Consider the following 26898-nt stretch of genomic DNA (forward strand, 5'->3'; position numbering starts at 1 on the left):
AATGTTCACAGCATCTTTATTCATAACAGCCACAAACTGGAAACCAGGAGAATGCACACATGTCACAATAAAAACAAACTAGTGATCCACACACGACACCGTGGATAAACCTCAAACTTGTCCTGCAGAGCAAAAGAAGTCAGGCGCAAAAAGCTATTTACTGTATGATCCCATTCACACGATATTTCGCAAAAGGCGGAACCGTAGTGACTTAAAGCAGGAAGGTGGTTGCCCTGAAAGATTCTAGATCTTGATTGTGACGCTGGTTTCACAGGTGGATATGGCCATCAAAACTCATCAAACTTAGCCGGGCGAGGTAGCTCATACCTGTAATCCCAGCACTTTGGGAGACCAAGGCGGAAAGATCGCTTTAGGCCAGGAGTTCAAGGTCAGCCTGGGCAACATAGTGAGACCTGGTCTCTACAAAATAAAAATAAAAATTAGCTGGGCATGATGGCACGTGGCTATGGCTCCAGCCACTAGGGAGGCTGAGTGGGAGGATCACTTGAGCCCAGGAGTTCGAGGCTGCAGTGAGCTATGATCGAACCACTGCACTCCTGCCTGGGGGACAAAGTGAGACCCTGTCTCTAAAAGGGTATACAAAAATAAAATTTAGGCCAGGTGCGGTGGCTCACACCTGTAATCCCAGCACTTTGGGAGCCTGTGGCGGGCGGATCACTGGAGGTCAGTCAGGAGTTCAAGACCAGCCTGAGCAACATGGTGAAACCCCATCTCTACTAAAAATACAAAACTTAGGTGGGCGTGGTGGTGCTCACCTGTAGTCCCAGCTACTTGGGAGGCTGAGGCACGAGAATCACTTGAACCCGGGAGGCAGAGGCTGCAGTGAGTCGAGATCGTGCCACTGCACTCTGGCCTGGGAGACAGCAAGACCCTGTCTCAAAAAATTAATTAATTTAAAAAACGTAAAACTTATCAAACTGTTTAGTCTACATATGTGCAGTTTATTTTACATAAATTATACTCCAATAAAATTGTTAAGTTGTAGCTGATGCTGGCAAGGGTGCACTGAACTGGAACTCTCCAATATGCTAGAGAACAAAACGTGTGAGATGCTAATGAGCATTTTCTCACTCCTATGCCTCTACCTTATGGCAGAGTACAAAATTAAAGGCCTTTTGCACAAAAACATTTCATGTGTTACTAATGAGAAAAAATAATATAACAGCAATAACCACAATGAAGATGACGAAAGGAAAGGACACAATATCCTGCAATTTCTGACATTTCCCCGAGGTAAAGCACGCCATACAGATTCAACCAAATCACCACCAGTCTTTTTAAAGGATGGCTATAAAGACTACACACAGATGCATGGGAATACGTGTAATATGATGTTTGGTGGAAAAGCGGAACCCCAAGTTGTAGACACACTGATGACAACTACGTAAATCACATGGAAACACCAGAGGTAAACAGACCAGAATGCCAGGAGTGGATGAAATGAACACAGCATATGTTTTTGTTTTTTTTTGACTTAATATTTTCAGTCATAAGATTGTACTACTTTTTCCCATGAATGTACAACTTTTAATATCATAGGACTCACTAAGAAAGGGAGCGGGGAGGCGGGCGCCTGTAGTCCCAGCTACTCGGGAGGCTGAGGCAGGAGAATGGTGTGAACCCGGGAGGCGGAGCTTCAAGTGAGCCGAGATGGCGCCATTGCACTCCAGCATGGGCGACACAGCGAGACTCCCTCTCACAAAAAAAAAAAAAAAAAAAGAAAAGGAGCGGGGAGAGTGAGAGAGGAGAGTCTCTCTTCAGAGGGAGGAAGGGAGGCAAACACAAACACACTCCACATCCAAGAGCCAGGAAAGGTCAGGACTGGAGGGATATCTCTGATTCCCGGAAGCACAGTACAATGATAGGAGTTGCAGTCAAACATATGTGAGCTCAGGTCCTGACGCTACTCTTCCCTACTCAGATGGCCAATTCATTCAGCCAACCTCTCTGACCCTCAGTGATTCTATCTGTCAGATGGGTCTCTAACCTGCCACCCTCCCAGAATCCAAGGTGAGGACTTGGCTGAAAGTCAAAGTGCTCTGCTGGCTGCACAGCTCCAGCTGCTGCAATGTGGGCTGCTGGAGACCCTCTGCTCTGCTGCCCTGCATGTCAGAAACACTGACAACGAGCACGTCAGTGAATCCCAAACCTTCCAGTGTCCTTTGGCCTCATGGTGCAGTAACTGGCTGTGAATAAACACACGAGGTACAGCTGGCCTGTGAAGTCACTGCTGACTTTCTCCCACAAGCAAACCCCTTCTCCCTTCACCCTTTCCCAGGGCCTGCCGAGCAAGAAATCCCCTGGGTCACAAGCCCTGGGAGCTGCTAGTCTAGCACAGAGCCTCCTCGTCTCCAGACTTCTCTCTGTCCCTTCTCCCTACCGTCTTGCCAGTCAGGGCTGCAGGTTCTCCCCACCCTCAAGCCCAGTGGAAACTTACGGAAGCAGATGTGGCCCCTGAAAGCTGAGCCAGGCTTAAGGTGGTGGCACCTCGGACAGCTCTGTGCCCCCGGCCCTGCCTTCCCTCCCGGGGTCCTATGGAGCCAGATTACCATCCATTCTCCTGATCTGAGGCAGCGGTGAACACCAAATTAGTCAATACCGACCCGCTGGCTCCTAAGGGAAATACAAGGTTAGGGTCCTCTGATCACATTTTCAGCAACTGATCAATTCATAACCTTACTTTATGTATGTTTCTCTTTCAAGACACCTTACTTAAGGCCAGATGCGGCGGCTCATGCCTGTAATCCCAGCACTTTGGAAGGCTAAGGCGGGTGGATTACTTGAGGTCAGGCGTTCAAGACCAGCCTGGCCAACATCGCAAAACCCCATCTCTACTAAAAATACAAAAATTAGCCGGGCGTGGCGGCGGATGCCTGTAATCCCGGCTATTTGGGAGGTTAAGGCAGGAGAATTGCTTGAACCCGGGAGGTGGAAGTTGCAGTGAGCTAAAATCACGCCACTGCACTCTAACCTGGGAGACAGAGCAAGACTCCATCTCAAAAAAAAAAAAGACACCATATTTAACATATAGTCCATTCGCTAACATTGAACTCATGGCCAACAACGATCAATGTTGAACGAAGCTTCTCTAACACATGTATTTTCTCCATAAAGTACATCACAGCCATCTTGTGCCTGGGACTAGATAGCACCTCAGCCCAGGGCCATTTTAAAGCACTGACAAAAAGCACAAAAAATGCAAAATACATGGCACTAACTAGACTGCAAAAAGGACACTTCTTTACAGTGTGAGGCGGAGCACTGCCTCATCTGACCTCAGCTGGGAACGTGTGTCAGGTAAGGAATTTTTCGACACTATTTTTCGACACTCCGTGAATGTCAGTCATTAACCCGAAAGTACCATCAGTACTGATTTTGGGGTTACAAATAAATTTCAGTGAGTGGGTGAATCCGCAAATAATGACAATGGCCTGGACCAGGCAAACCGATATTTGCTAGGAGTTCTGGCGATCCGGCTGCCTCCCCTGCCTCAAGCAAGTGACCTGCTTCTGTAAGTCACTCTCTTCAAACTCCAGAACTGGAAGAGCCCTTTCCAGGTGAGTGACTCCAGGGACGAGCAGGGGAGAGGGCGCATGGGAAGTGAGCACTAAGCCTGGGCCGTCCACACCCCAGTGTGGTGTCTGCCACCTCTGAATTGCCACTAACTCTCCTCCTGCTTCTGCACGACCCTGGACTGGTGACATGACAGCACCAAGAGCTCAACAGTGCTGGTTTCAGGAGCGAGGAATGTGATGACAGCTCGTGTGTGCCCTGCACCCTACAGTTTATTCATTTACTTTTGAGACAGAGTTTCGCTCCTGTCGCTCAGGCTGGAGTGCAATGGCGTGATCTCGGCTCAATGCAACCTCAGCCTCCCAGGTTCAGGTGATTCTCCCGCCTCAGCCTCCCAAGTAGGTGTGATTACAGGCATGCACCATCACACCCAGCTAATTTTTTTGATTTTTTTTTTTTTTTTTTTTTTTTTAAGTAGAGATGGGGTTTCACCATGTTGGCCAGGCTGGTCTCAAACTCCTGACCTCAGGTGATCCGCCTGCCTCAGCCTCCCAAAGTGCTGGGATTACAGGCGTGAGCCACCATGCTCGGCCCACCCTATAGTTTATAAAGCCCTTTCACCCATTGTCTTTTCAGATCCTCATGGCAACTTTATGAGGTGGGGACAACCTCAGCTTAGTTTCAAACCTCAGTCTTCATTTTCAACCAAAACTTGAGACTCTAGCGGCTAGATGGCGTGTGCAGGAGCTGAGACTCAAACCCAGCCCCTCCAACAGAGCCCATATCCTTCTCCTGGATAAGCCCACATCCTTATCCTTAGCCTGGCCCTGCACGAGGATTCTCCCAGCTATGTTACAAATGCAGAAACTGAGAGAACCCGGGGGTCACCCGGTGAACAGCTAGGAAAGCAACTCAGGCTTTCAAACCTTCCCCCTCCCCTAACTTCTGAGTCCCCAGCGGGCTGGGCTCACAGGGGCCACTCTGAGCCCTGAAGCACCCTCAGGGCTTCCTGGGATAGCCTAAGAACCCCTGGAAGAACTTCAGACAAGAGCTTCATGCACAGGGGCTGTGGGATCCACTTCCCAGCCGAGTGCCAATTTAACATAATTTAATTATTTTCCATGGGGATGGTTCTTCAGATGCACACTGAAAAGGAAGGGAAACTTTTACCTTTCGAGGCATTTCACGCGAATCCAATCACAATACGGGATGGGGGAAGACTTTGTCAGACTGCAGTTCAAGAGCAGATTTGATTCCCATTCGTGATACACTGCCCACGTGGGTAAGTGACTGAACCTCTCCTGCCTTCAGTTTCGTCATCAGTAAAATCAGAACAGCTGCCTCCTACGGTTACCACGGAGACCAAATGAGCTCCTACACAGTGCTCAGCAGTGCAACACGCACTTAGAAACGATGAATGACAACTGCCACTGTGGTTACTATGATAACTTGGAACATTTTCCACTAACCAGACCCTGGGAATAATCACGAATTAGACTTTAGGAGGCATTCCTTGAAACCCACCCCAATCCTTTTTTAGAAAAGGATTAAACCATTAAACCACACAAGTAAGTTACGGTAAAGCCCTAATTAAAATAGTTTATAGCCATTAAAAATGATGGTTCTGTATTAAATAAAGAAAAATGTCCAAGAACTACCCCCCAAAAAAGTACATTAACACAGCAGGCCAAGAGGTGATTTTTTTTTTTTTTTTTTTGAGATGGAGTCTCAGTGTCACCCAGGCTGGAATAACGTTGCATGATCTTGGCTCACTGCAACCTCCATTTCCTGGGCTCAAGCCATCCTCCTGTTTCAGCCTCCTGAGTAGCTGGAACCACAGACATGCACCACCAGACCCAGCTAATTTTTGTATTTTTGGTAGAGACAGGTTTCACCATGTTGCCCAGGCTGGTCTCGAGCGCCTGAGCTCAAGCGATCCGCCTGCCTCGGCCTCCTAAAGTGCTGGGATTACAGGTGTGAACCACTGCACCCAGCCCAAGAAGTGATTTTGGGAAGGCAATCCTATCAGATTTTCAGGAAACAGACAGCTAGCTTCAGGGCTACTCACACAACTTCAGAGCCTAAGAAACATGCCAATTCTTTTTCACAAGGAGGCACAGTATTGATTTCAAAGACCACACACACAGAAAATTACAGGCTAATCTCACTTACAGATGTCAAGACAAAAATCTTAAATATAGTATTTAAAAGAATCCAGCAACTTATTAAAAATATATGCCATTGGCCAAGCAGGATTTAACTGGGAATAAAGAATGGTTTAGGCTAAGCTCGGTGGCTCACGTCTGTAATCCTAGCACTTTGGGAGGCCGAGGCAGGCGGATTACCTGAGGTCAGGAGTTCGAGACCAGCCTGGCAAACATGGTGAAACCCCGTCTCTACTAAAAATACAAAAAAATTAGCCGGGTGTGGTGGCGGGTGCCTATAATCCCAGCTACTCGGGAGGTTAAAGCAGGAGAATTGCTTGAATCCAGGAGGCGGAGGTTGCAGTGATCGAGATCGGGGCACTCCAGCCTGGGCGACAGAGACTCGGTCTCGGGAAAAAAAAGGTTCAATATTAGAAAATCTATTAATATATTCATATCTATTTAGAGCTCAAAAGAGAAATAACACAGGATTATCTCCACAGATGCTGGAAGAGCATTCAATCAAATTCAACACCCATTCTTGATTTCTATTTATTATTTTATTTTGGGACAGGGTCTATGTTGCCCAGGCTGGAACACAGTGCTATGATCATGACACACTGCAGCCTCGACCTCCAGCCTCAAGCGATCCTCCCACCTTACTTTCCCAAGTAGCTGGGACTACAGGCATGCAATACCACACTCAGCTCTGTTTTGTATTCTTTGTAGAGGCAGGGTTTCGCCATGTTGCCCAGGCTGGTCTTGAACTCCTGGACTCAAGCGATCCTCCCACCTAGGCCTTCCTAAGTGCTGGGATTATATGTGTGAGCCACTGTGCCCGGCTCCCCCAACCCCATCCACTTCTCACAAAACACTGCTTCCACCCTGTGCTAAGCGTCACCATCCCGGTCCATATCACCATCACTGCCTGCTCACTGGTCTCCGCATTTCCACCCTGCTCACTGTTAGAACACAAATCAGTTCTCATCACTTCTCGGCTCAAATTCTTCCACCAAGCTTATTTCCTGACTTGCCCCCAGGCTCTTTACTGAAATATCACCTTCTCAGAGAGGCCTTCTCAAACCACCTGATTTAAAATTGCAAATCCCACCCCCAACATGCCCTATCCCACTTCCAGCTTGATTTTTCTCCACAGCACTTGTCACTATCGAATATATATTTTGCCTATTTGTTCTGTTTACTTTCAGTCTTTCACTAGTAAAGGAGTCAGCAAATTCCATGAAAGTCCAGAGAGAAAATATCTTCAGCTTTGCAGACCATAGCTGCAAATGGCATGGCAGTACATCAAGAAATGGCATGCCATGGCAATACGTAAGGAAATGGACATGGCTATGTTCCAATAAAAGTTTCTTTACAAAAACAGGAAACAGTCTAGATTTGGGGTTATAGTTTGCCAACACCTGCCCTACCAAAGCTGATGTATGTTTTCACACAGATGCCCTACCAGAACTTAAGCTCCATGAAGACATGATTATTTTTGCTCTATGATCATTTTGTTCAATGCTATACATTTAGTTTCCAGAATGGCTTCTGGCATATACGACGTAATAAATATTTGCTAATTGAATAAATGAATTAAATGATTAATGAAAGCAAGGTGGTATCAGTACATGACTGGACAGATCAATGGAACAGAATAGAAAGCAAAAACACAAAACTCAAACACACAATAACTGGGTTTTTCTTGTTGTTGTTGTTTTTTGAGACGGAGGCTCACTCTTGTTGCCCAGGCTGGAGTACGGTAGCACGATCTTGGCTCACAATAATCTTTGCCTCCCAGGTTCAAGCGATTCTCCTGCCTCAGCCTCCTGAGCAGCTGGGACTACAGGCACGCGCAACCACGCCCAGCTAATTTTTCTATTTTAGTAGAGACGGGGTATCACCATGGTGACCAGACTGGTCTCAAACTCCTGACCTCAGGTTATCTGCCCGCCTCGGCCTCCCAAAGTGCTGGGATTACAGGCATGAGCCACTGTGCCTGGCCAAGAGTTTTTATGAAGACAGCACTTCAAATCAGTAGGATGCAGATTATTCTTCCACAATTGGTCTTGGTACAAGTGGCCTGCTGAGGAAAAAGAATAAGCTTGGGTCCCTGTTCCAGCCAAAATAAATTCCAAAAAGATTAAAACTTTTAATGTTAAAAGTAAAACTATAAAAAAGGAAAACCATGAGAGGATTTTTTATTCCCTCAGAGAGGGAGAAGGCTTTCTAAGGAGAACATAAAAGCTATTAACGAAAAGAATGATCAATCAAACTACATAAACACTTAACATTTCTCTTTTTTTATTTGAGACAGGGTCCCACTCTGTCACCTAGGCTGGAGTCCAGTGGCACAATCACTGCAGCCTTGACCTCACCAGGCTCAAGTGATCCTCCCACCTCAGCCTCCTAAGTGGCTGGGACTATAGGCGCACGCCACCACACGTGGCTAATTTTTGTATTTTTTGTAGAGATGAGGTCTCACTATGTTGCCCAGGCTGGTCTCAAACTCCTGAGCTCAAGCAATCCGCTTGCCTTAGCCTCCCAAAGTGCTGGGATTACAAGCATGAGCCACTGGGCCTGGCCAAAAATTAAAAATTTCTATAGGGAAATAAAACCACTCCCGTGCCCCACCACCACACACATATGCCACAAACAAAGCAAAAAACAAATACCACACTGGAAACATAGACAGAACTCTTAAATGAGGGCAATTTCCTTAACAAATACTAAGTCGTATACAATGCATAAGAAAATAAAATGGCAAGGAAAGCAGAAGGCAATTAAGTGGTTTTAGAACACAAAAACATGCTCAGCTTGACACAATTAGAGATATGTAAATTAAAGCCTCAAAATTCTACTTTCCACCTATCAGATTTGCAAAGATCAAAACACCTGACAACACTTCAGGTCAAAGAGGATGTGGAGAAACAGGGACTTTATATCCTGCAGTAGGAACGTAAACTGCCAAAAATACCAGATGGTCAAAATCACAAACGCATTTTACCTCTGACCCAGTGATCCCACAGATGAATTTTTCCCTGTGGTCTCACTATCTGCCTCCTACATAAAATTATTACAGCATTACAGCACTGTTGGCAAAATGCTGAAGTTGTCCTATCAATAGGGATAGTAGTTAAATAAACTAACTATAAGACATTCACAGAACAGAATACTACGCAGCAATTAAAAAAGATTGAAGCAACTCTATCTGTTCCAAGGAGGAAAGTTCTCTAGGATAAACGAAGCGAAAAATGGAGAGCAGACCAATATTAGAGGTTTTTCCTATTAAAGCCAATCGTTTAACATGACTCCAATGCTTGCTGGAGCCTGCGGAAGAGAAGGGAGGTGAGAAAGCCAGATCGTCAGGGTCCATCCTGGCTCCAGCAGTTCTGGTCATGTGACAGACAAATCCAAAACTCTTGGTGCCTGTTTCCTGACTTGTAAAATGGCAGTAACAATGGTATCTACCTCCTGGGTTGCTGAAAGTTAGTCCATCCACGTGAAGCCTTTAAAATTGTGCTGGCACCAAGCCAGCACCTAGGATTAGCACCAGATAAGCACCCAGAGTCAGCACCGAGCCAGCAACTAGGATCAGCACCAGATAAGCACCCAGGGTCAGCACAGAGCCAGCACCCAGGAACAGCACCAGATAAGCACCCAGGGTCACCACCAAGCCAGCACCCAGGGTGAGTAAGTATTATTACATCATGACTAGTGTCCTCATGGCCTCTGGGGAGAAAAACTATGAAGGAGAAAGACTCAGTGTTTTCATTAAGAACCCTCTCATAACTTTTGTATTTTGTACCCTGAGCACGTTTACCTATCCAAAAAGTAACCAAAACATTTCTAACAATGCAGTTACTTGGAAAAATGCTCATGGTAGAGGAAAAAAGCCAGGACACAAAATTATATCTGAATACTTAAATGAAGGAAACTGTCTCTTTTAAAAAATGCCTAGGAGGAAAGACTGAAGGAATTACACGCACATGTCCACAGTGAAGGGTTAAGAGTGGTGCAGTGCACAGACCCTCATCCTGCAAACAAAACAAAGACAAAAAAAAGTGAGGCCAGAATAACTTTGTCCTGTTTTACAAATATTCTACAGCATGTTTACAAATACACCCAGGGCTTCCTGTAGTGCCAGGCATGGTGCTAAACACTGGGGCCTGATGCTCTTGATCTCACAACTGAAGCAGTTTATTTTACAAATGAGGACGCAGCAGGAGGGAGAGACTGCCCGGCTCCCGCAGTTGGAGCTGGTGCTTGAACCCACTCGTCCTCACATCAGTTAGTTTGGTCTCATGCGGTCCCTTCTCCCCCCGCCATCCCCAGCTTCAGTGGAAGCAGGCTGTATTTATAAGTAACAAAGACAGAAGTGAGATGGTAGCCGTGGCAGGGGCCAGTAGGGGAAGGTGATGGCTGGACAGGGAATTCCAGTCAGCTGGGGACTCAAGGAAAACTAGGAATCAAGCAGGCAAAGGTGGACAGCATTCAACGCTCCCCTGGGGGGAAGATGAGTGAAGCCAGGATGGTGGATCAGCCCTGAGGCTGAGGAAGTGGAGTGGGAAGAAGAGCTGGAGGGGCCGGGCCCTCTTCCCTGGGTCAGGGGTTCTGTGTTATCCCCAGAGGGCTGGGGACCCCTGAAGTGTTTGGTGGGGAGGGGGCTGAGAAGGCGTCTCTGCCGTGGGGTGGCCTGCAGATGCTGGGTGCCTGTCCCGGGACTGTCTGGGTCAAGGGCCTTGAGAGCGTCCTCTCCAGAGAACACCGGGCTCAGCAACAGACTCCACTTGGCCCTGGCCACGGTCCAAAGGTGGGGGTCAACTGGCCCCTTTGGGGAGAGTCCAGGTGGCCCTTGGCCCTCTGGAAGCCTCCGCACCCAGGCAGCCAGGGCTGGCTGAATGGGCTTCTGTGGCCCCTCAATAGGCCTTTCATCCACTCGTGCCTCGCAGAGCCTCTCCCAGAGCCTCTCCAGCTGAGGGCCTCCCTCCCTCGGGGCACAGAAAACAAAGGCACTGTCCAGGGAGGCCCCTGGCTGCTCTGACGAGGCACTTGGAGGAGGGGAGCTGGACCATTGAGTCCCCACGTGAGCAGTGCCATGCCCTCTCCTCTGACCAAAGGGAAACGTGGGGTCTCCACGTTGCGTGCCTAAAACCCCTGCCTGGTTCCACATCTTCCTTTGGAAGAAGTCCAGGCTCCCTTACCAGGCAAGCCAGGCTCTCCAGGCAGCCCCCGACATCTGCCATGTGGTCCCCGATGTTCCAGCCAGCCTCGGCCCTTCTTCCCTGACCAAACGCCCCGCATCCCCTGGAGGGCCTCGACCACACCACAGGGCACAGGACACGGGCACAGCGCCCATTCCAACTTGGCCTGTGCAAGTCAGCTCAGTGGCCACCTCCACCTCCGCAGTCACCCCCTCGGGGTGCCTTCCTTACCACCCCACCCCAGCACCGGCCTTCCCTGACCCAGCTGGGGCCCTGCAAGACATCCCGAGTGCTGCCCGTGCCCACGTTGCCTCACTTGGTCTTCACAAAGATCCTGAGAGGTAAGAACAATTCCCTTCATTCACTTGATGAGGAACTTGGGGCTCAAGGCCCAGGCGCCTGCTCTGCAGTCACTCCGCTGGCATGGGTCAGGGCCAGGCCACAGCCCCACCTGCCTGCAGAGCCACGCTCCTGGCTCCACGCTGCAGGCTTGTCACCCTGGCTCCTAACCACCTGTCCCGAGGGCCCCTCCCCACCCAGACAAGGCCCTTTGCTGGCAGGGCGTCCGGGGCCCAGCGCAGGGCAGTATCCACCACAGGGAGCCAGTGAACGACAACACAGGATGTGCCGAGCCTCAGTGCGCTCAGAGAGCACGCGGCAGCCTCTCCACTCACCCCCAGCTGCTGGCAGGCAGAACTTTATTCATGGGCCTGGCTTAGACTTGCACAACGTTGTGAAATCCTCGAAGTGCTTTCACAATCCCTAGGCCACATCTGTGACCGCCTAATAGCCATTTTACAGTTAAGGAAACCGAGGCCTTCAAGTCCGGGCACCTGGCAAGCTGGTGGGAGCTGGGCTTCGCATCCAGTTCTGCGGGCCTGCTCTGCCCCAGGCGCTGCATGAGGTCCTGGGGGACAAAGGGGAATAAACCCTGACCTCGAGGTGCCTTGCATGGGGGGGAGGCTCCTGCTGGATTGGGGCTCCCATAAAGCGTCCTTTATCCTCCTCTAAGCAACAGTTCCCACAAACCCCTCACCTCCTGTGACCACCGCACCTGCCGCCCCCCACCCCACAGCTGTTTCCGGACAGTTTCAGTATCTCCTAAGCACAATCATCAAGCTGAAACAGTGGCTCCAGATTCAAATTCCCGTTTTCTGTGAGATCATCCTCATGGGGGCCTTATCCAAGCTCCTAACTCACTGCTCTGCTCAGACACAGAAAATGGCCTCCTATGCGACCAGCTGACCGACCACTTCCTGAGTAATTTCTCAGGCTTCTCCTGACACTCACGCAAAGGTGCCCCATCTCAGCCAGGAGCCAGCACCACCAGCTTCCCCCCCACTTTCCTCCACTGCCTGGGCTTGAGGCCACCCGGTCACTGCCCAGTCATCATTCCACCTCCTCCTGCCTCCTCCTCTGCAACACGAGGAAGTCACAGAACCCTTGAACCCTGAGGCCCACCCATGCCCCCAGCTCACGATATCTGCAGAGATGCCAAACCCTGGCGGAGGAACCCAGACCACGTGCTTCACCTCCTCCCTCACTCCTCCACTCCCTGCCCAGGCCCTGAGCCGGGAGCCAGGCACACAACTGGACCCATCCGCCAATGCCACCCACCCGTGCCCAGCACCCGGCCCACGGCAGGTGCTCAGTGTGCAGGCCCACGTGTACTAGGTGCAAGGCAACGACACACCACACAGGACAAGGATGCAAGGCCCCTTCTGGGCGCTTCTGCGGCTCTGCCTTCCCAGGGGTCTCAGTCCCCTGCTCCATCTCATGCTCTCCGCAGGCAGCGTCCTCGGAAATGCCCACTCCCGCACCAACCCTCATTCCTAGCCCTCCTCTACTCTGACTTCTGAGACCCACTCATTGTGAAAACCAGGGGGCTGGGCCCTGCCTCGTACACTATGCCAGGACAGGCCCACCCAGGAAAAAAAAGGCATCAAACATCCTTCCCTGGAGAAAGGGATATGTTTGAGCATGAGAAGGGCAGCGCCAGCCTCGAATCCAGGAGAATTAGGTCCAGCATCCCCTGCTGCTATGGGACCCTGCACAAGTGCTTTAGCGTAAGTCCCACTGTCTCCCTCTGCCAACAGGCACCACACCCCTCTCGTCACTGGGCTGTCACTGGAATGAAATGCTGCCGATACAATACTGGAGGAAATGAAATCCCCTCCGTAAAGGGGATGGCAGTTACTCTGGCTCCAACTGTCCCTGGGAGAGAACAGGCCCCGCTGAACTTCAGGGAAGGATCCTGGACGCAGAGCCTTCTTCTTGTCGCAGCCTCTGATACAGATGACCTCATCCCTGTACCCTAAAGCAGTAGTAGCTCTGGCTGGGGTGGATCCATCGGGGTTTGCTGCAGGGAGAAGGCTCCCGGGAGCTGAGCAGCAGCTAACGAGCTCCCACTGTGTGCGGGGGCAGCTCCCTCCTCCCTGGATCAGGAGAAACCTGGAATCCTAGACCCCCACACCCCTGGTAGGCATGGTCTCAGGGATGGCCCAGGTCAGCACCGGCCAACGCAGACAACCCGTGGGCTGGCAGGAGGGACCTGCAGATAAGAGCTGGGGGTTTGGGGCAGGAAATCTACAGCCCAAAGGGTGAAGGTTGTGGGATGACAGGGTTCGATTTCTATTTTGTGGGGCCAGAGTGGGGTGTGATTCTTGTCGCGTGTCTTGCTTCCTTCACTTCTGATGTCCCCGAACCCCAGCAGACACAGCATCAACCTCCCTGAGCAGCTGGTTTCTGACTGCCCATAGTGCTTTTTACAAGTGGCTTGGTTTCAAGTGGTTAAGAGTGTGGACCAGTGAACATGTGTCCCAGAACCTTGGCTGTGAGCAGTGACCAGGTCAACCTTCTTCTCCCTAATTCATAAAAGGAAACTGAGGCACAGCTCTGCCACCTGTCACAGGCAGCCTCCATGACACACTCTGAGACTCTAGGTCCGACCCTCGCTCCCTCCCCAGGTAGAGATAGAGCAGCAAGCAGTCCTACTCTGCAAAGGGGAACGGAGCCCAGAGGGCTACAGTGACTTCTCGGAAGCGACTCAGCAAATTACAGTGTGAACCTTCATTGCCCTTTTCCTGCCGCCTCTGCTCAGGCAGGGCCCTGTGTGGGCAATGCCTTGCTCAAGGGCCAGTTCCCCAACAAATGATCACCTCTTCACCGGAAAGATCCCTCTCCACCCACCACCACCACTCACCCGAAAGATCCCTCTCCACCCCTCCACTACCACTCACCCGAAAGATCCCTCTCCACCCCTCCACCACCACTCACTCACCCGAAAGATCCCTCTCCACATCCCAACCACTACTCACCTGAAAGATCCGTCTCCACCCCTCCACCACCAAACACTCACCCGAAAGATCCCTCTCCACCCCTCCACCACCACTCACTCACCCGAAAGATCCCTCTCCACATCCCAACCACCACTCACCTGAAAGATCCCTCTCCACCCCACCACCAAACACTCACCCGAAAGATCCCTCTCCACCCCTCCACCACCACTCACTCACCCGAAAGATCCCTCTCCACATCCCAACCACCACTCACCCGAAAGATCCCTCTCCACCCCATCACCACCAAACATTCACCCGAAAGATCCCTCTCCACACCCCCACCACCACTCACCCGAAAGATCCCTCTCCACACCCCCACCACCACTCACCCAAAAGATCCCTCTCCACCCCTCCACCACTCACCCAAAAGATCCTTCTCCACCCCCCAACCACCACTCACTCACCCGAAAGATCCCTCTCCACACCCCCACCACCACTCACCCCAAAGATCCCTCTCCACCCCCCAACCACCACTCACTCACCCAAAAGATCCCTCTCCACACCCCCACCACCACTCACCCCAAAGATCCCTCCCCACCCCCCAACCAACACTCACCCGAAAGATCCCTCTCCACCCCTCCACCACCAAACACTCACCCGAAAGATCCCTCTCCACCCCCCGACCACCACTCACCCAAAAGATCCCTCTCCACCCCTCCACCACCACTCACCCGAAAGATCCCTCTCCACACCCCCACCACTCACTCACCCCAAAGATCCCTCCCCACCCCCCACTCACCCGAAAGATCCCTCCCCACCCCCCAACCAACAAACACTCACCCGAAAGATCCCTCTCCACCCCCCAGCCACCACTCACCCGAAAGATCCCTCTCCACCCCTCAACCACCAAACACTCACCCGAAAGATCCCTCTCCACCCACCACCACCAAACACCCAAAAGATCCCTCTCCACCCCCCAACCACTCACCTGAAAGATCCCTCTCCACACCCCCACCACCAAACACGCCCCTAGGCAGCTCCCCTGTCACGCCCAGGGGCCTGCGCCCAGGCATCCGTCTACTCTGAGCTGGTGCGAGGGATGAAAAGCCAGAGCCGTGGAGGGAAGCTCAGATGGGAGAGGGACAGGAGCCACACACGGGGGACTACACAGTGTCACAGCACAGGGGCAGGAATTGACAGGTGGCACCAAGAACAAGGGGAGTGGTGGCTGATTCCACCAGGGTCAGGAAGAGGACACACAAGGGCCCTAGAGCCAAGGGCCCCCCTCTCCGCCAACAACGGGTTGAGGAGGATGATTCCAGCCTGAGTGTGGAGGGGCCCTCGGGAAACCCCCTCTAACAAGTCTTACGGCTGGGGCTCAGGGGGTCAGCTGGGGCAGGTCACCAAGGGTCTTGGACTATATGCCTGGCAGACATCAAGAGGTTCTTAAAGGTGTGAACATGGGCCAGGAGCAGTGGCTCACGCCTGTAATCCCAACACTTTGGGAGGCCAAGGCGGGTGGATCACCTGAGGTCAGGAGTTCAAGACCAGCCCGGCCAACATGGCAAAACCCTGTCTCTACTAAAAATACAAAAAATGAGCCAGGCATGGTGGCAGGCACCTGTAATCTCAGCTACCCAGGAGGCTGAGGCAGGAGAATCACTTGAACCCAGTGGGCGGAGGGCGCAGTGAGCTGAGATTGTGCCACTGCACTCCAGCCTGGGTGACAATGACAGTCAGGAACGGCCACATGGGGACATATGGGACAATGCAGGTGGGGAGAGGAGACAGCCCAGCACAGCCTGGACCTCAGCTGGCTGAGGGGCAAGGGAGGGCTGACTCTTGGCCTGCGGCTGAGGAGAGCAGACACGGGGCGGGCAGCGAGTCACGCCTTGGTCAGGCTGAGCTGGAGGCACCTGGGACACATACAGGTGGGAGCAGATGTCCCAGGGGCAGTTGGTGATAGGGTTCAGGCCACGTTACCCCAAAATACGACACGCTAGCATTTGAGAAAATAGCAGAAGCAGGAAGGTCTCTCTCACCCTCCCCCGCCCTTCTCCCTGAAGCAGGTCATAAGACCCTCATGTGAAAGGCACCCTCTCTATGTCTGGAGGAAAAGAGCATCTTCATTTCTGAAGACACAGGGATTAGTTGAGAGAAGAATCTCAACAAACAGGCCTTGCTAAGTGCCCCCAGTTTATTACCACCAGATCACATTCTTTTTTTTTTTGAGACAATGTCTTGCTCTGTCACTCAAGCTAGAGTGCAGTGGAGCAATCTTGGCTCACTGCAACCTCCGCCTCCCGGGTTCAAGCGATTCTCCTGCCTCAGCCTCTTGAGTAGCTGGGATTACAGGCACCTGCCACCACGCCCGGCTAATTTTTAGATTTTTAGTAGAGATGGGATTTCACAGTGTTGGCCAGGCTGGTCTCGAACTCCTGGCCTTGTGATCCACCCACCTTGGCCTCCCAAAGTGCTGGGATTACAGGAGTGAGCCACCTCTCCCAGCCCAGATCACACTTCTTTATCCAATCAGACTCCTCCACAATTACCAGCTTCTTTATCAAACCTAGCATAGAAAATAAACGGGTTGAGGCTGGGCACGGTGCCTCAACATGCCTGTAATCCCAGCACTTTGGGAGACTGAGGCAGGTGGATCACCTGAGGTCAAGAGTTCGAGACCAGCCTGACCAACATGGTGAAACCCCATCTCTCTACTAAAAATACATAAAAATTAGCCAGGCATGGTTGTGGCCGCCTATAATTCCCGCTATTCAGGAAGCTGAGGCAGGAGAATCGCTTGAACCCAGGAGGCAGAGGTTGCAGTAAGCCAAGATCTGAGACTCCGTCTCAGGAAAAAAAAAAAAAAAAAAAAGAAAAAAAAAAGAAAATACACAGGTTGAGACCATTTCTTTGGATTTTCATTTCCTTATGAAGGCTCCTGTATCATGTAAAACTTACACGAAATTATACTTTTCTCTTTTCTGCCTTTTGTTATAGGAACCTCAGCCATGAGCCTAAGGTGGGAAGACAGTTTTCACCTCCTACATTGGCGGTGGGGCCTGAAGATCCGAGGGATGTCTGGGCTTGTCCCAGCGATGTGTGTCAACAGGATACAGAGGCAGGGGCGGGAAGCCAGAGGCATGAATGATCAGCCTGTACCTGCCTGCCACCACCCCCTCCCCAGGGAGTGCCAAGCTCCCGGGAGTCAGATCAACCTTAATTCAGCACTGCACTTCCAGGGCTCAATAAATATGACCTCCACGAATGACACAATGGTGACTACAAATACATAAAAATGTATACTCAGACAGGGGCAAAAACAGCAGAGAAGTTAAGAAATTAACAGGCACGCCAGGCGTGGTGGCTCACGCCTGTAATCCCAGCACTTTGGGAGGCCGAGGCGGGCGGATCACGAGGTCAGGAGATCAAGACCATCCTGGCTAACACAGTGAAACCCCCTCTCTACTAAAAATACAAAAAATTAGCCAGGCATGGTGGTGGGTGCCTGTAGTCCCAGCTACTCGGGAGGCTGAGGCAGGAGAATGGCATGAAACCGGGAGGCGGAGCTTGCAGTGAGCCAAGATCACACCACTGCACTCCAGCCTGGGTGGCAGAGTGAAACTCCGTCTCGAAAAAAAAAAGAAAAAAAAAACATAAGAAATTAACAGGCACAAGGGTCTTGAATGGCTGTTGTTGCTGGAAAGGTGCGTATGAAGCAAGGTTTCAGAAAGAACCAGAAGGCAGAAGCCTAGTCCAGGGCCACCTCACCCCAGGTCCACCTATCACTCTGAGGCCCGGTCCGCCTCTGTAAACGGGATGACACCCCTCCTGCCTTCTGCTCAGCAGTGCTGTGAGGACACACCAGGGTGTGCAGGGCAGCATTTCTCTATCATAATTACATGGATAATCCACACACTTCATAACGTGGATTTGTACCCTGCTTTTCTCCCTTTCTCTGCCATAAGTGTTGCTCCAAGTGTGAAAAGCATTTTTCAAGATTCAAAGCACATCCCAATACAAAGCCTTTTTACATTAAAGATGATGGACACGTGGAGTAAGGGAACTCTGCCTGTCGTTCGCGGGCCTCGGTCTCCTCACCTGCACCATGGGGCAACAGGCAGCACTGGTGAGATCAGGCAGCCAGCCCTCCTGATTTGTCACCGTTTGAGTCAGTCGGGGTCCACTCTGAGTCTCGCCTGTCTGTGTCAGTGATAGGGCTAGGCTGGTTGAATTCTGGGACTCTCTCCATCCCAGCTCCCCCAGGACAGGCTGTGACCCAGAGGGCATTCTGCTGCCTCAGCCGAAACTGGGACACTGGGAGCAAACTGCCCCCCTACCTTGGGAGGGTAGAGCTCATCAGGCACAGGAAGCCTGGAGTCACATCTTCTCCCAGGAGAACGCGCATCCTGCAGAGTGGGCCGGGCGGGGACCGGCTCCAGGGAAGGCTGGCCCACCGCCTCTCCATGTGGTGGGGCTGAGCCAGGCTCTGTACTTGACCTCAGCCTCCTTCTCCCTGATGTGCAGAGTTTGGCTTTGACTCAGGGGCACAGGTATCTCTGGGGGTGAGGAAGGGACCCTGTGGAGCGTTTATTTTCCCACCCACCCCCTGCCAGGTATAAATGTCAATGACATTAAGGTTCATGCCGTTGGGGCTCAGGTGGGTCCAATGACAGGCGGCTGGGAGCAGGCCAGATCAGGAAGGTGGAGGAAGGCATCACAGCCAGTCCCTCCTACCTCTGAGCCTCGGTGGCCCCATCTATCACATGGGGGCAGGGGTGGTAAACAGTCCAGTGGCCACCAACCCAGGCTGACACACCCAGGCACAGGGAATGAATTACACCACAGGCTCCAGGACCCCCCGGGAGGACTTTCACTCAGATGCCCAGGTCGGGGGAAGGAGTGGGCATTTTGTTTTAAAGCTCCCCAGGGTTGTGTGTTCTGGACACGGTGTGGTACACAGTGGGTAGACTGAGGCAGGTGGGGTGTTCCAAGGAGTGGAGGCTGAGGTTCAAGTGGAACGAGTAAGCAGAGGTGCTGGGCCGAGTTCCCCAGCACAGGCCATGCAGGGCATGCAGCCCCACTTCCAAGGAGTCGGTAGGCCTGGGTGAGAAAGGTCCCCTCAGCACAGGAGCCGCAGCCATAAAGGCCCAGAGGCGGACATCACCTGGAACGTCTGGGAAATCACATCCAGTCAAAACACGCTTTTAAGTCAGCTGCAGAACAGCCCTGGTGCCCACCTGGGTGGCAGGACCTTCACTAGGTGGCAGGGGACCTGGTGGCTGCTCTCAGGATGCTGGGAAGGTGGGCAGGACAGCCGGGTTTGGGTGATGGGCAGTGAGCTCTGCCCTCTCAGGAAGCTGAATGCACCAGACCCAAGCTGCTGGAAATGATCGAGGGAAGGTCTACCCAACCCTCTGAGCCTCTGCTTCGTCCCTGTAAGACACAGGCTAACTCCCACCTGACGGGGGTTATGAGATTAGATGATGTATTGTTTACAAGTCCCACTTGGTCCTGCCTCGCCCAGCACTGCATGCAGGAGGGATCGGAGGCCCAGAGGGACACAGGCCTCCAGACGACAGAAGAGTGGGGCTGGGGCTGCAGCTATGCACCAGGGCTTCCCCAACCCCACAGAACCCTTAGCGGGGAGAGCCTGGACTGGGGCTTGCAGAGCTCCTGTCTATAGCAGTGACAGGGAGACGCTGGTTGAACTCTGAGACCCGGGGGCCTTGGCAGAGGCGGGGCACATGTACTGACCCTGAGGGGCAAACGTCTCTGTTGTCTCCGAGGTCCCGGCAAGCTGGGGCGGCCTGCAGTGAGGGGTGACCAGGAGTGGAAGGTCAGTGTGTGTGGGTGCAGTTGGGGAGCTGGCCTGGCCTGTGCTCAGGGCTCAGCTCCCAGGCCTCACAGTCCTCCGATGGGGATGAGGGGGCCTCTGCTTCCTGCTCTGGGAAGACAAGCCTGAAACGCCAGGGGGAAGAGCTCTCAAGTAAGAAGACAAGGTTAGAGGATCACAGACTTGCAAGGCACGGGCCCAAAGTCTAGTCTGAGACTGGATCCTTTCTCAGCTCCCTGCATGCCCTCGGCGGGGACGCCCATCACTACCTTCTGCAGCTCACCTTCCTTCCTCGTCCACACAAGCTATCTAAAAGGGTTCTCCTTCAGCCCCATGAACACCCGTCTACCACCTACGGTCCTACCCCTGCCCTTGCGGGTCACACAACAGCCTCCAAGAAATGGCCTCCCAGGTTGCCAGCTTAAAGACATACTCCAAATACAGACACCTTTGCACGTATAAAAAGCTTTGCTGCAAGTTATTTGTAACAGTGAAAACTGGATCCGAGCTATGTTTCCAACCACATGAGACCAATTAAGTAAATCATGGCATGCCCACCCAACTCTCGAGCAGTCATTTAATGTTTAGAGTCTGAGCAACATGGGAAATGTTTTAGGAACTTTAAATGAAAAAGCGTGATTAAGAAACCTGTATAGAGAAGATCAAGTACTCTTTTAAAAACCTCTGGAAAGATCAGAGGGCAAGACTTTGCAAAGTTAATAGTGTGTCTCTGGGTAATTGGAACTAGGAATAATTGTTTCCTATTTTCTAGTTTCCGTAACGTGCATATAACTTTTTTTAATTAGAAAAAAATTTCTTTGGGAAATCCAAGGATTAACAAGTCTCCTGCTTGGGGCTTCTTTAGAGCAGCCTAGTGGTGTGGCTGATACGAGCCTCCCTAGCTCGATGAAGGAGGCAAGGAGACCCAGGACAGTGAGGGGACAGCTCATGCCATGGAAGTTCCTCTGCAGAAGGCGGGAAGCCGGAGGCGGAAATGACTCCCTAAGGCCCCTGAGCAGGGCAGCACAGCATTCTTACCCAGGCCAGTGGTGCCTACGCAGCCGCTGCAAAGACATCTGTGCAGCTGTGGTCCTCGGCCTCTTTAAAGTGTAAGGTCCAGCGTCCTCAGGTTCCCCCGGAAGGACACAGTCTCAGCTTCAGGAGAGGGCCTCCTCGGCTGCTCCAGCCCCAGGAAGGGGCAGAGTCCGGAACCCACAACCCTTAAAATAGGCCCAGGAACCGAAAGAGGCTCTCCCACCATGCCACAGGGCCACACTTCCTCCCCGCTGAGCTGGCCCACAACCAGCTCTGACTGCCGTGGGGTTGGAGGGCCCCAAGGAGCGCAGGGAAAGCTTCCGCATTGACTCAAAGCAGCCCGAGCGTCACGGCGCAAATACAACCCTGATTCCACGTGCAGGCACTGGGCCAGGTGCTTTGCATCTTGGATAATAACAGCAGCCTAGACCGCACCCGACTCCACACCAGGGGTTTGTGCTGAGCCTGTACCTGCCACGTCTAATTTACTCCCTGTCACTTCTCTCATACAATTCCCCAAGTCCCTAGAGAGTTTGTGGTCTCCAGTCTACAGATGAGGACACTGAGACCCGAGGGCTGGAGTGCTTAGCCAGGGCTCACAGTCTTCCTTTCCAGCGGCACCTCCCACTAAAGCCCCCCCAGCCCCCATCACTTATGCCCAGCTACACCTAGCCTAGCAAAGTGACTGGGGGTTGGGGGAGGCGAAGGGTGCACAGCGCTCTTCCCCATTCGCAGGCCTAGCACACACAGGTGTTCAGCACAGAGGCAAGGCCGTCTCCCTCACTCCTCTGGCCCATTCCACAAACCCTTCCGGGTTGGCTATTTGCACATGATGGGCCTCAGCTGGAATGGCAGCTCTGCCACCTGCCAGCTATGTGGCTGTGGGTACATCCCTCCCCGCTCTGAAGCTCAGCTTCCTCACCTGCAGAATGAGGTCAAGACAGAACCCACCTCTCCGGGAGTGGGACTGAAGGAAATGCGGCAGGTGTCAGGCACCAGCTCGCGGCAGGCACGCAGCATCCTCTGCACTGACGGCCCCTCCCGTGCAGCTGCCCCACAAATCACACCTGCAGGGCTTCCCGAGGCCAGGGCTGGGAAATACCAAGTTCTCAGCCAGGGATTACTCCAGCCTCGACTTCCATAGCCCCGCTTAGAGCAAAGTGAGCTTCTGCTCCTCCATCCACACAAGCCCATCCAGCCTCAGCCCTGCTTGAAGACTACGTTGTCCACAAACCCCTCCCGTGGGCCACGCTGGTGGCTCCGTTCTCTGTGGCCTCTGGCTAAGTGCTCACAGCTCCACTGGGGCCCTGCCTCCATCCACTGTGGCCAGGCTGCCACACAACCTGAAACACCAGACCCTCAGCACCCTGAGGACAGGTCTAGGTGGGCCTCACCTCTGTGCAGGGTCAAGCAATTAAGAGCTTGGGCTCAGCAAGATTCGGCCACTTTCTAGCCTTGCAGCTGGGGCACATTACTTCCCCCCAACCTGTGTTCCCTCATCAGGACAAAGAGAAGAATAGAACACATATCTAGCCCACAGGATTACTCCAAAGACAAAAGGAAAGAATGAACATAAAATGCCCCTTCTCTGCAGCACTCCAGACACGGAGAATCCCTTAGCCCCAAATGCCAGGCACAAATTGCTCCAAGAATGCTCAGCTGAGGCAGGGCACAGAGACAAGCAGCCAGATGTGGGCCCCACCTGCTCATGGCACCTCTCAGGACTCACACCAGGTCTTGGGCCCAGGTCGCGTCCACGTCACCTGACCAACTGTCGGGTGGGCTGCCCCTGTTGAAAGGGGGCCTGCGTGCTTGGGCTGAGGTCCAGGACCCAGGAGAAGGCCCAAGCACCGGGAAGAAGTAGCAGGGTTTGTCCCCCTTCGGTCCAAAGGTCTGCATCGCACACCTGGGTCCTGAATCACCTAGTTCATCTGTGACCTGGAGTCACGAGCAGTGTCCTGTGGATGTAACACCAAAATCTTGCTCTGGGCAGCCGCAGCCCCGCTGCTTCCAACAGGGTTTGTACTTCAGCTAACAGTGACCTGTGCTCCTGGCTGTCTCCCCCAAGGACTGTGCCCTCCCACAAGGCAGGGATCAGGGCCCAACACTCCTGCTCCCTCTCAGTACAGAGCAAGTGCTCAAGTCCCCTTCTACTGCAGAGGCTGCCACAGACAAGCCTCGAAAGCCAGGTGTGAAATCTACAAGGTGCCTTTCATCACGAGAGCTGAGCGATGACCCCTGAGTGGGGAGGGCCAGGAGCTTAGTCCCATCTCACAGACACTGACTCAGAGAATGACAACCACTCAACCAAAGCCCAGCGCCTCCACCTGAGGCTCCCCTGACACCTTCAAAACAACCTCAGAGGACACAGCAGGGTTCTGAGTGACCCAAGCTTTCGCTAAACAACAACAAAAATCTGGGAGATTTAAATTCATTCATAAATCTAACAGGCTGTCACAGAGGTGAAGTAGAGATGATCAAACACAACCCTGCCCCCATAGCTTGAGAGTGTTGATGAGTCAGTGGACGCAGAAGTGCTCCAGGGCTGGTGTTCTGGCTCCTCTCAGGACTCACACCTGAGAGGTGAGAGGTGCGCTCCACTCTGGGCATCAAGTTCCTAGTAAGCTCACCCCTCGCTGAACATCAAATCTCTCATCTGAAAAACGAGCCCTTCTTTTTTTTTTTGAGACAGAGTCTCACTCTGTAGCCCAGGCTGGAGTGCAGTGGTGCGATCTCGGCTCACAGCAACCTCCGCCTCCCAGGTTCACACCATTCTCTTGCCTCAGCCTCCTGAGTAGCTGGGACTATAGGCGCCCGCCACCATGCCCAGCTAATTTTCTTTTTTTTGTATTTTTAGTAGAGACGGGGGTTTCATCCTGTTAGCCAGGCTGGTCTCGAACTCCTGACCTCATGATCTGCCCACCTCAGCCTCCCAAAGTGTTGGGATTACACTTTGTGATCCACTGCGTGAGCCACCACACCCAGCCAAAAATGAGCCCTTCTAAGAAGTTAAGATTCTCATCTCCGTGGCCCTCCACGCCCTTCATCTGCCAGTCCAGATAATAATTTTCTCACTTGTTCACTAAATGTTTACTGGGCACCTGCTCCGTGTGTGCCCCATGCTGGGCACCAGATGAATCAGACTGGGTGATGCCTTTGAAGGCCTCACCTGCTAACTGGGGAGACAGCACACAGACCATGACAAGGCCACAGTCGTCCTGATTGTCCCAACAAACATGTGCCTAGCACAAAGAGAACACAGGCAGAACAGGACTGTGTGCCTGGGAGCTGGAAAGAGTTCCCAGAGAGGCAGCATTGGAGCTGAGACTTAAAGGAAAACTTGGAGATGCTTGTGGGGCACATGACTAGGGGCGGCTTTCCAGGCAGAGAAAACAGCAGGTTTTCTCTGCTTCAGAGCCCTGCAGGGACTGAGTTCAGCAGCAGGGGAAGAGGGGAGACCTGGCAGGTGCGGGAGGCCTGGAGGCCTGGAGAGGAGACAAGGAAACAGCGTGAGTATTGTAGGCACAGAAAGAGCTGGCTGGGGATATTCCGGGAGTGGAGGGCAGGCTCTGAGGTCAGGCTGGCAGGGGGTCAGTCCCAGCTATGCTGCTTCCTCATTGGTTGTCCCTGGGCAGGCCTCCTCTCTCTCTCTCTCTAACCCTCAGGCTCTTCATCGCTGATATGGAGATAATACTGCTCCCTGGCAAAGTCAGTATTGTGTCAGGATTAAATTTGCAGCATGAGTAAAGCACCCAGCACACAGTAAGTGCTTAGTAAATGCTAGGTGCCATTTTCACTGTTCACTGTTCTTCTGGGAATGGCCCTGCAGCCTCCTTGTGGGAGGGGCTGCCTAAAAGAGGAGAGAAGGTGCTCACAGGTAAAGGTGGTCAGAGGACAGTAGCTGTGTGTGGACAGGGGAGTGGGGAGGGACTGCTTGAAGCTACTGAGCAAACAGGGCCAAGTGACCTGCAGCAGATGGTCCTTCAGATGCATCCCAGCTCAGATATTCGGTGCCAGGTGACAGGTGGGCCTGCCAGGGTGGCACACAGTAGGTGCTCAATGAATGTTTGCAGAATGAATGAATGAGCATGCTCCAATTTCTGCTCAAAAGTAAATCTTGACACCTTTTCAGAAAGAAACCATTGAAACCTTGTCAGCCATTGAAGTTCTTGTCCATTTCACTTCATAAGCACCCCCCACCCCACCCCTGCATGAGAAAAGGCTCACCCGGGCAGGCTAGGCTGGGGCCTGCTCACTGGGAAGCCTCCCATGCCAAGCCTGCCTCCTACAAAAGGGATTCAAATTTACTTCCTCTCCCCACTCCAGCCTCCAGGGTGTGGCCTGCTGAGGGGCCCTGAATGCCTGGGACTGCCATATCCCTGCGGCTGTGTGACCTTAGGGGGATGCATTTGTTCTCTGGGACTCAGTTTCCCCAACGGTGAATGAAGGGGTGAATCTGGAAGGCTGACATTCCCTACTCAGCAATGCTGTCACCGCCTCAGAAATCCCCAGTCTAGCCTGGGGGTGGGGTGGGGGGTGGCTGACAATGTGGTATGAAGTCATTCCCTGCACGGAGGAGGGAGGGGTCTTTTCCATGGAGAAAATGAAGAACCTGAGACCACAAAAGAGGGGGCTTCTCCTGGGCTTGAGTCTGGGCACGATCCATCAGTAATGGATTACCTCACTGGCTGGGAGACCCCACCCACACCTGCAGTCCCAGGCCCTTCCAAACAATACGAGGCACCCCCATCCCACGCCCCCTAGTAGATCCATGACTTAAAGCCCAGAATCACACCGAGAGGCAGCAGGCCCTGCCCCTCAGCCAAGCGGGCGGGTTCTGGGGGCCACTGCCCAACAGGTCCCTGGATACAGCTAAGGGATGAGAGGGGCCGGTGGGTGCGGAAAGACAAAGGCTTCGGGTAGCAGGAGACAGTGGCCAGGGCACGCTCGCAGCAAGGTCCACCCAGAGCCCAACGAGGGCCCGACCCTGCCGCGCTGGGCTAAGGGTGTACCCAGATCCCACGCCCACACTCCCTGCCGCCGTGCTGAGGGCCCGGAGCGGCTTCCTGGAGAAGGAAGAAGACCCGCAGAGGCACGAAGAGGAAGGAGGTAGGTGAGACAGACACCCGGACGGACTGACAGGGGAAGACTCTGAATGAGACCCGGGCACAGGGGTGCGGGGCGCTCGTAGGACGAAAAGCAGAGACAGACCCAGATGCAGGGGCGGGGGAGGTATGGAGGAAGACAGGGTACCCAGGTAGACCCAGAGACCACGACACCCGCGCAGAGACACGGACGCGCAGAGGCGGCCCCGGAGACGCTCACCTCCCCCGGCCCGGCCTCGCCCCCGGGTCCCACTCACCGAGGCCGCAGACCTCGCGGCGCAGGCTAAGGCGGCCGCGCTCCTCCGCTATGGCACGCAGCATGTGCTGCAGCGAGCGCTCCTCGGCCTCGGCGCCGCCAGCAGGCTCGGGGGCGGCGGCGGCGGGGAGGGCGGGCGGCCCGGCCCGGAGCCCCGCAGGCGCGGACGCCGAGGCGCAGGCCTGGCCCGGCGGCCGCGCGGAGGCCATGCCGGGCCCCGGCTCATCGCCTGCGCCGCGCCCGCAGGGGCCCCTGGCGCGCCCCGCCGCCCCCGCCCCGACGCAGCCCGCCGCGAGCACCAAGGAAGCCACAGTCCGCCTCTGTGCGCGTCGCCGTCGCCGCCGCCGCCGCCACCACCCGCCAAGCCCAGCACCGGCGAGCACACCTCCGCGCCGCCGCCACCCGCGCGCCCCCAGCTCCGCTCGCCCCGCCCCGGCCCGGCCCCGCCCCGGTTAGGCCCCGCCCCTGTCTCCTCCCGCCCCGCCTCTGAACGGCCCGGACCCACC

At 53.4% G+C, this 26898-nt stretch overlaps 1 protein-coding gene across 1 annotated transcript in view; it reads right to left on the reverse strand.

Moving 5' to 3' along the window:
• Positions 1-26548, reverse strand: part of KIAA0930 (KIAA0930 ortholog) — a 44724-nt gene extending 18176 nt beyond the window's left edge. The window contains exon 1 of the mRNA XM_024239687.3: positions 26394-26548. Within this exon, the coding sequence (XP_024095455.2) occupies positions 26394-26457 (64 nt within the window). The 5' untranslated portion in view covers positions 26458-26548. The remainder of the gene's footprint in view (positions 1-26393) is intronic.
• Between the last annotated feature and the right edge of the window lie 350 nt (positions 26549-26898).

Source organism: Pongo abelii, chromosome 23 (genome assembly GCF_028885655.2).
Source record: "Pongo abelii isolate AG06213 chromosome 23, NHGRI_mPonAbe1-v2.0_pri, whole genome shotgun sequence".
Lineage (NCBI taxonomy): Eukaryota > Metazoa > Chordata > Mammalia > Primates > Hominidae > Pongo > Pongo abelii.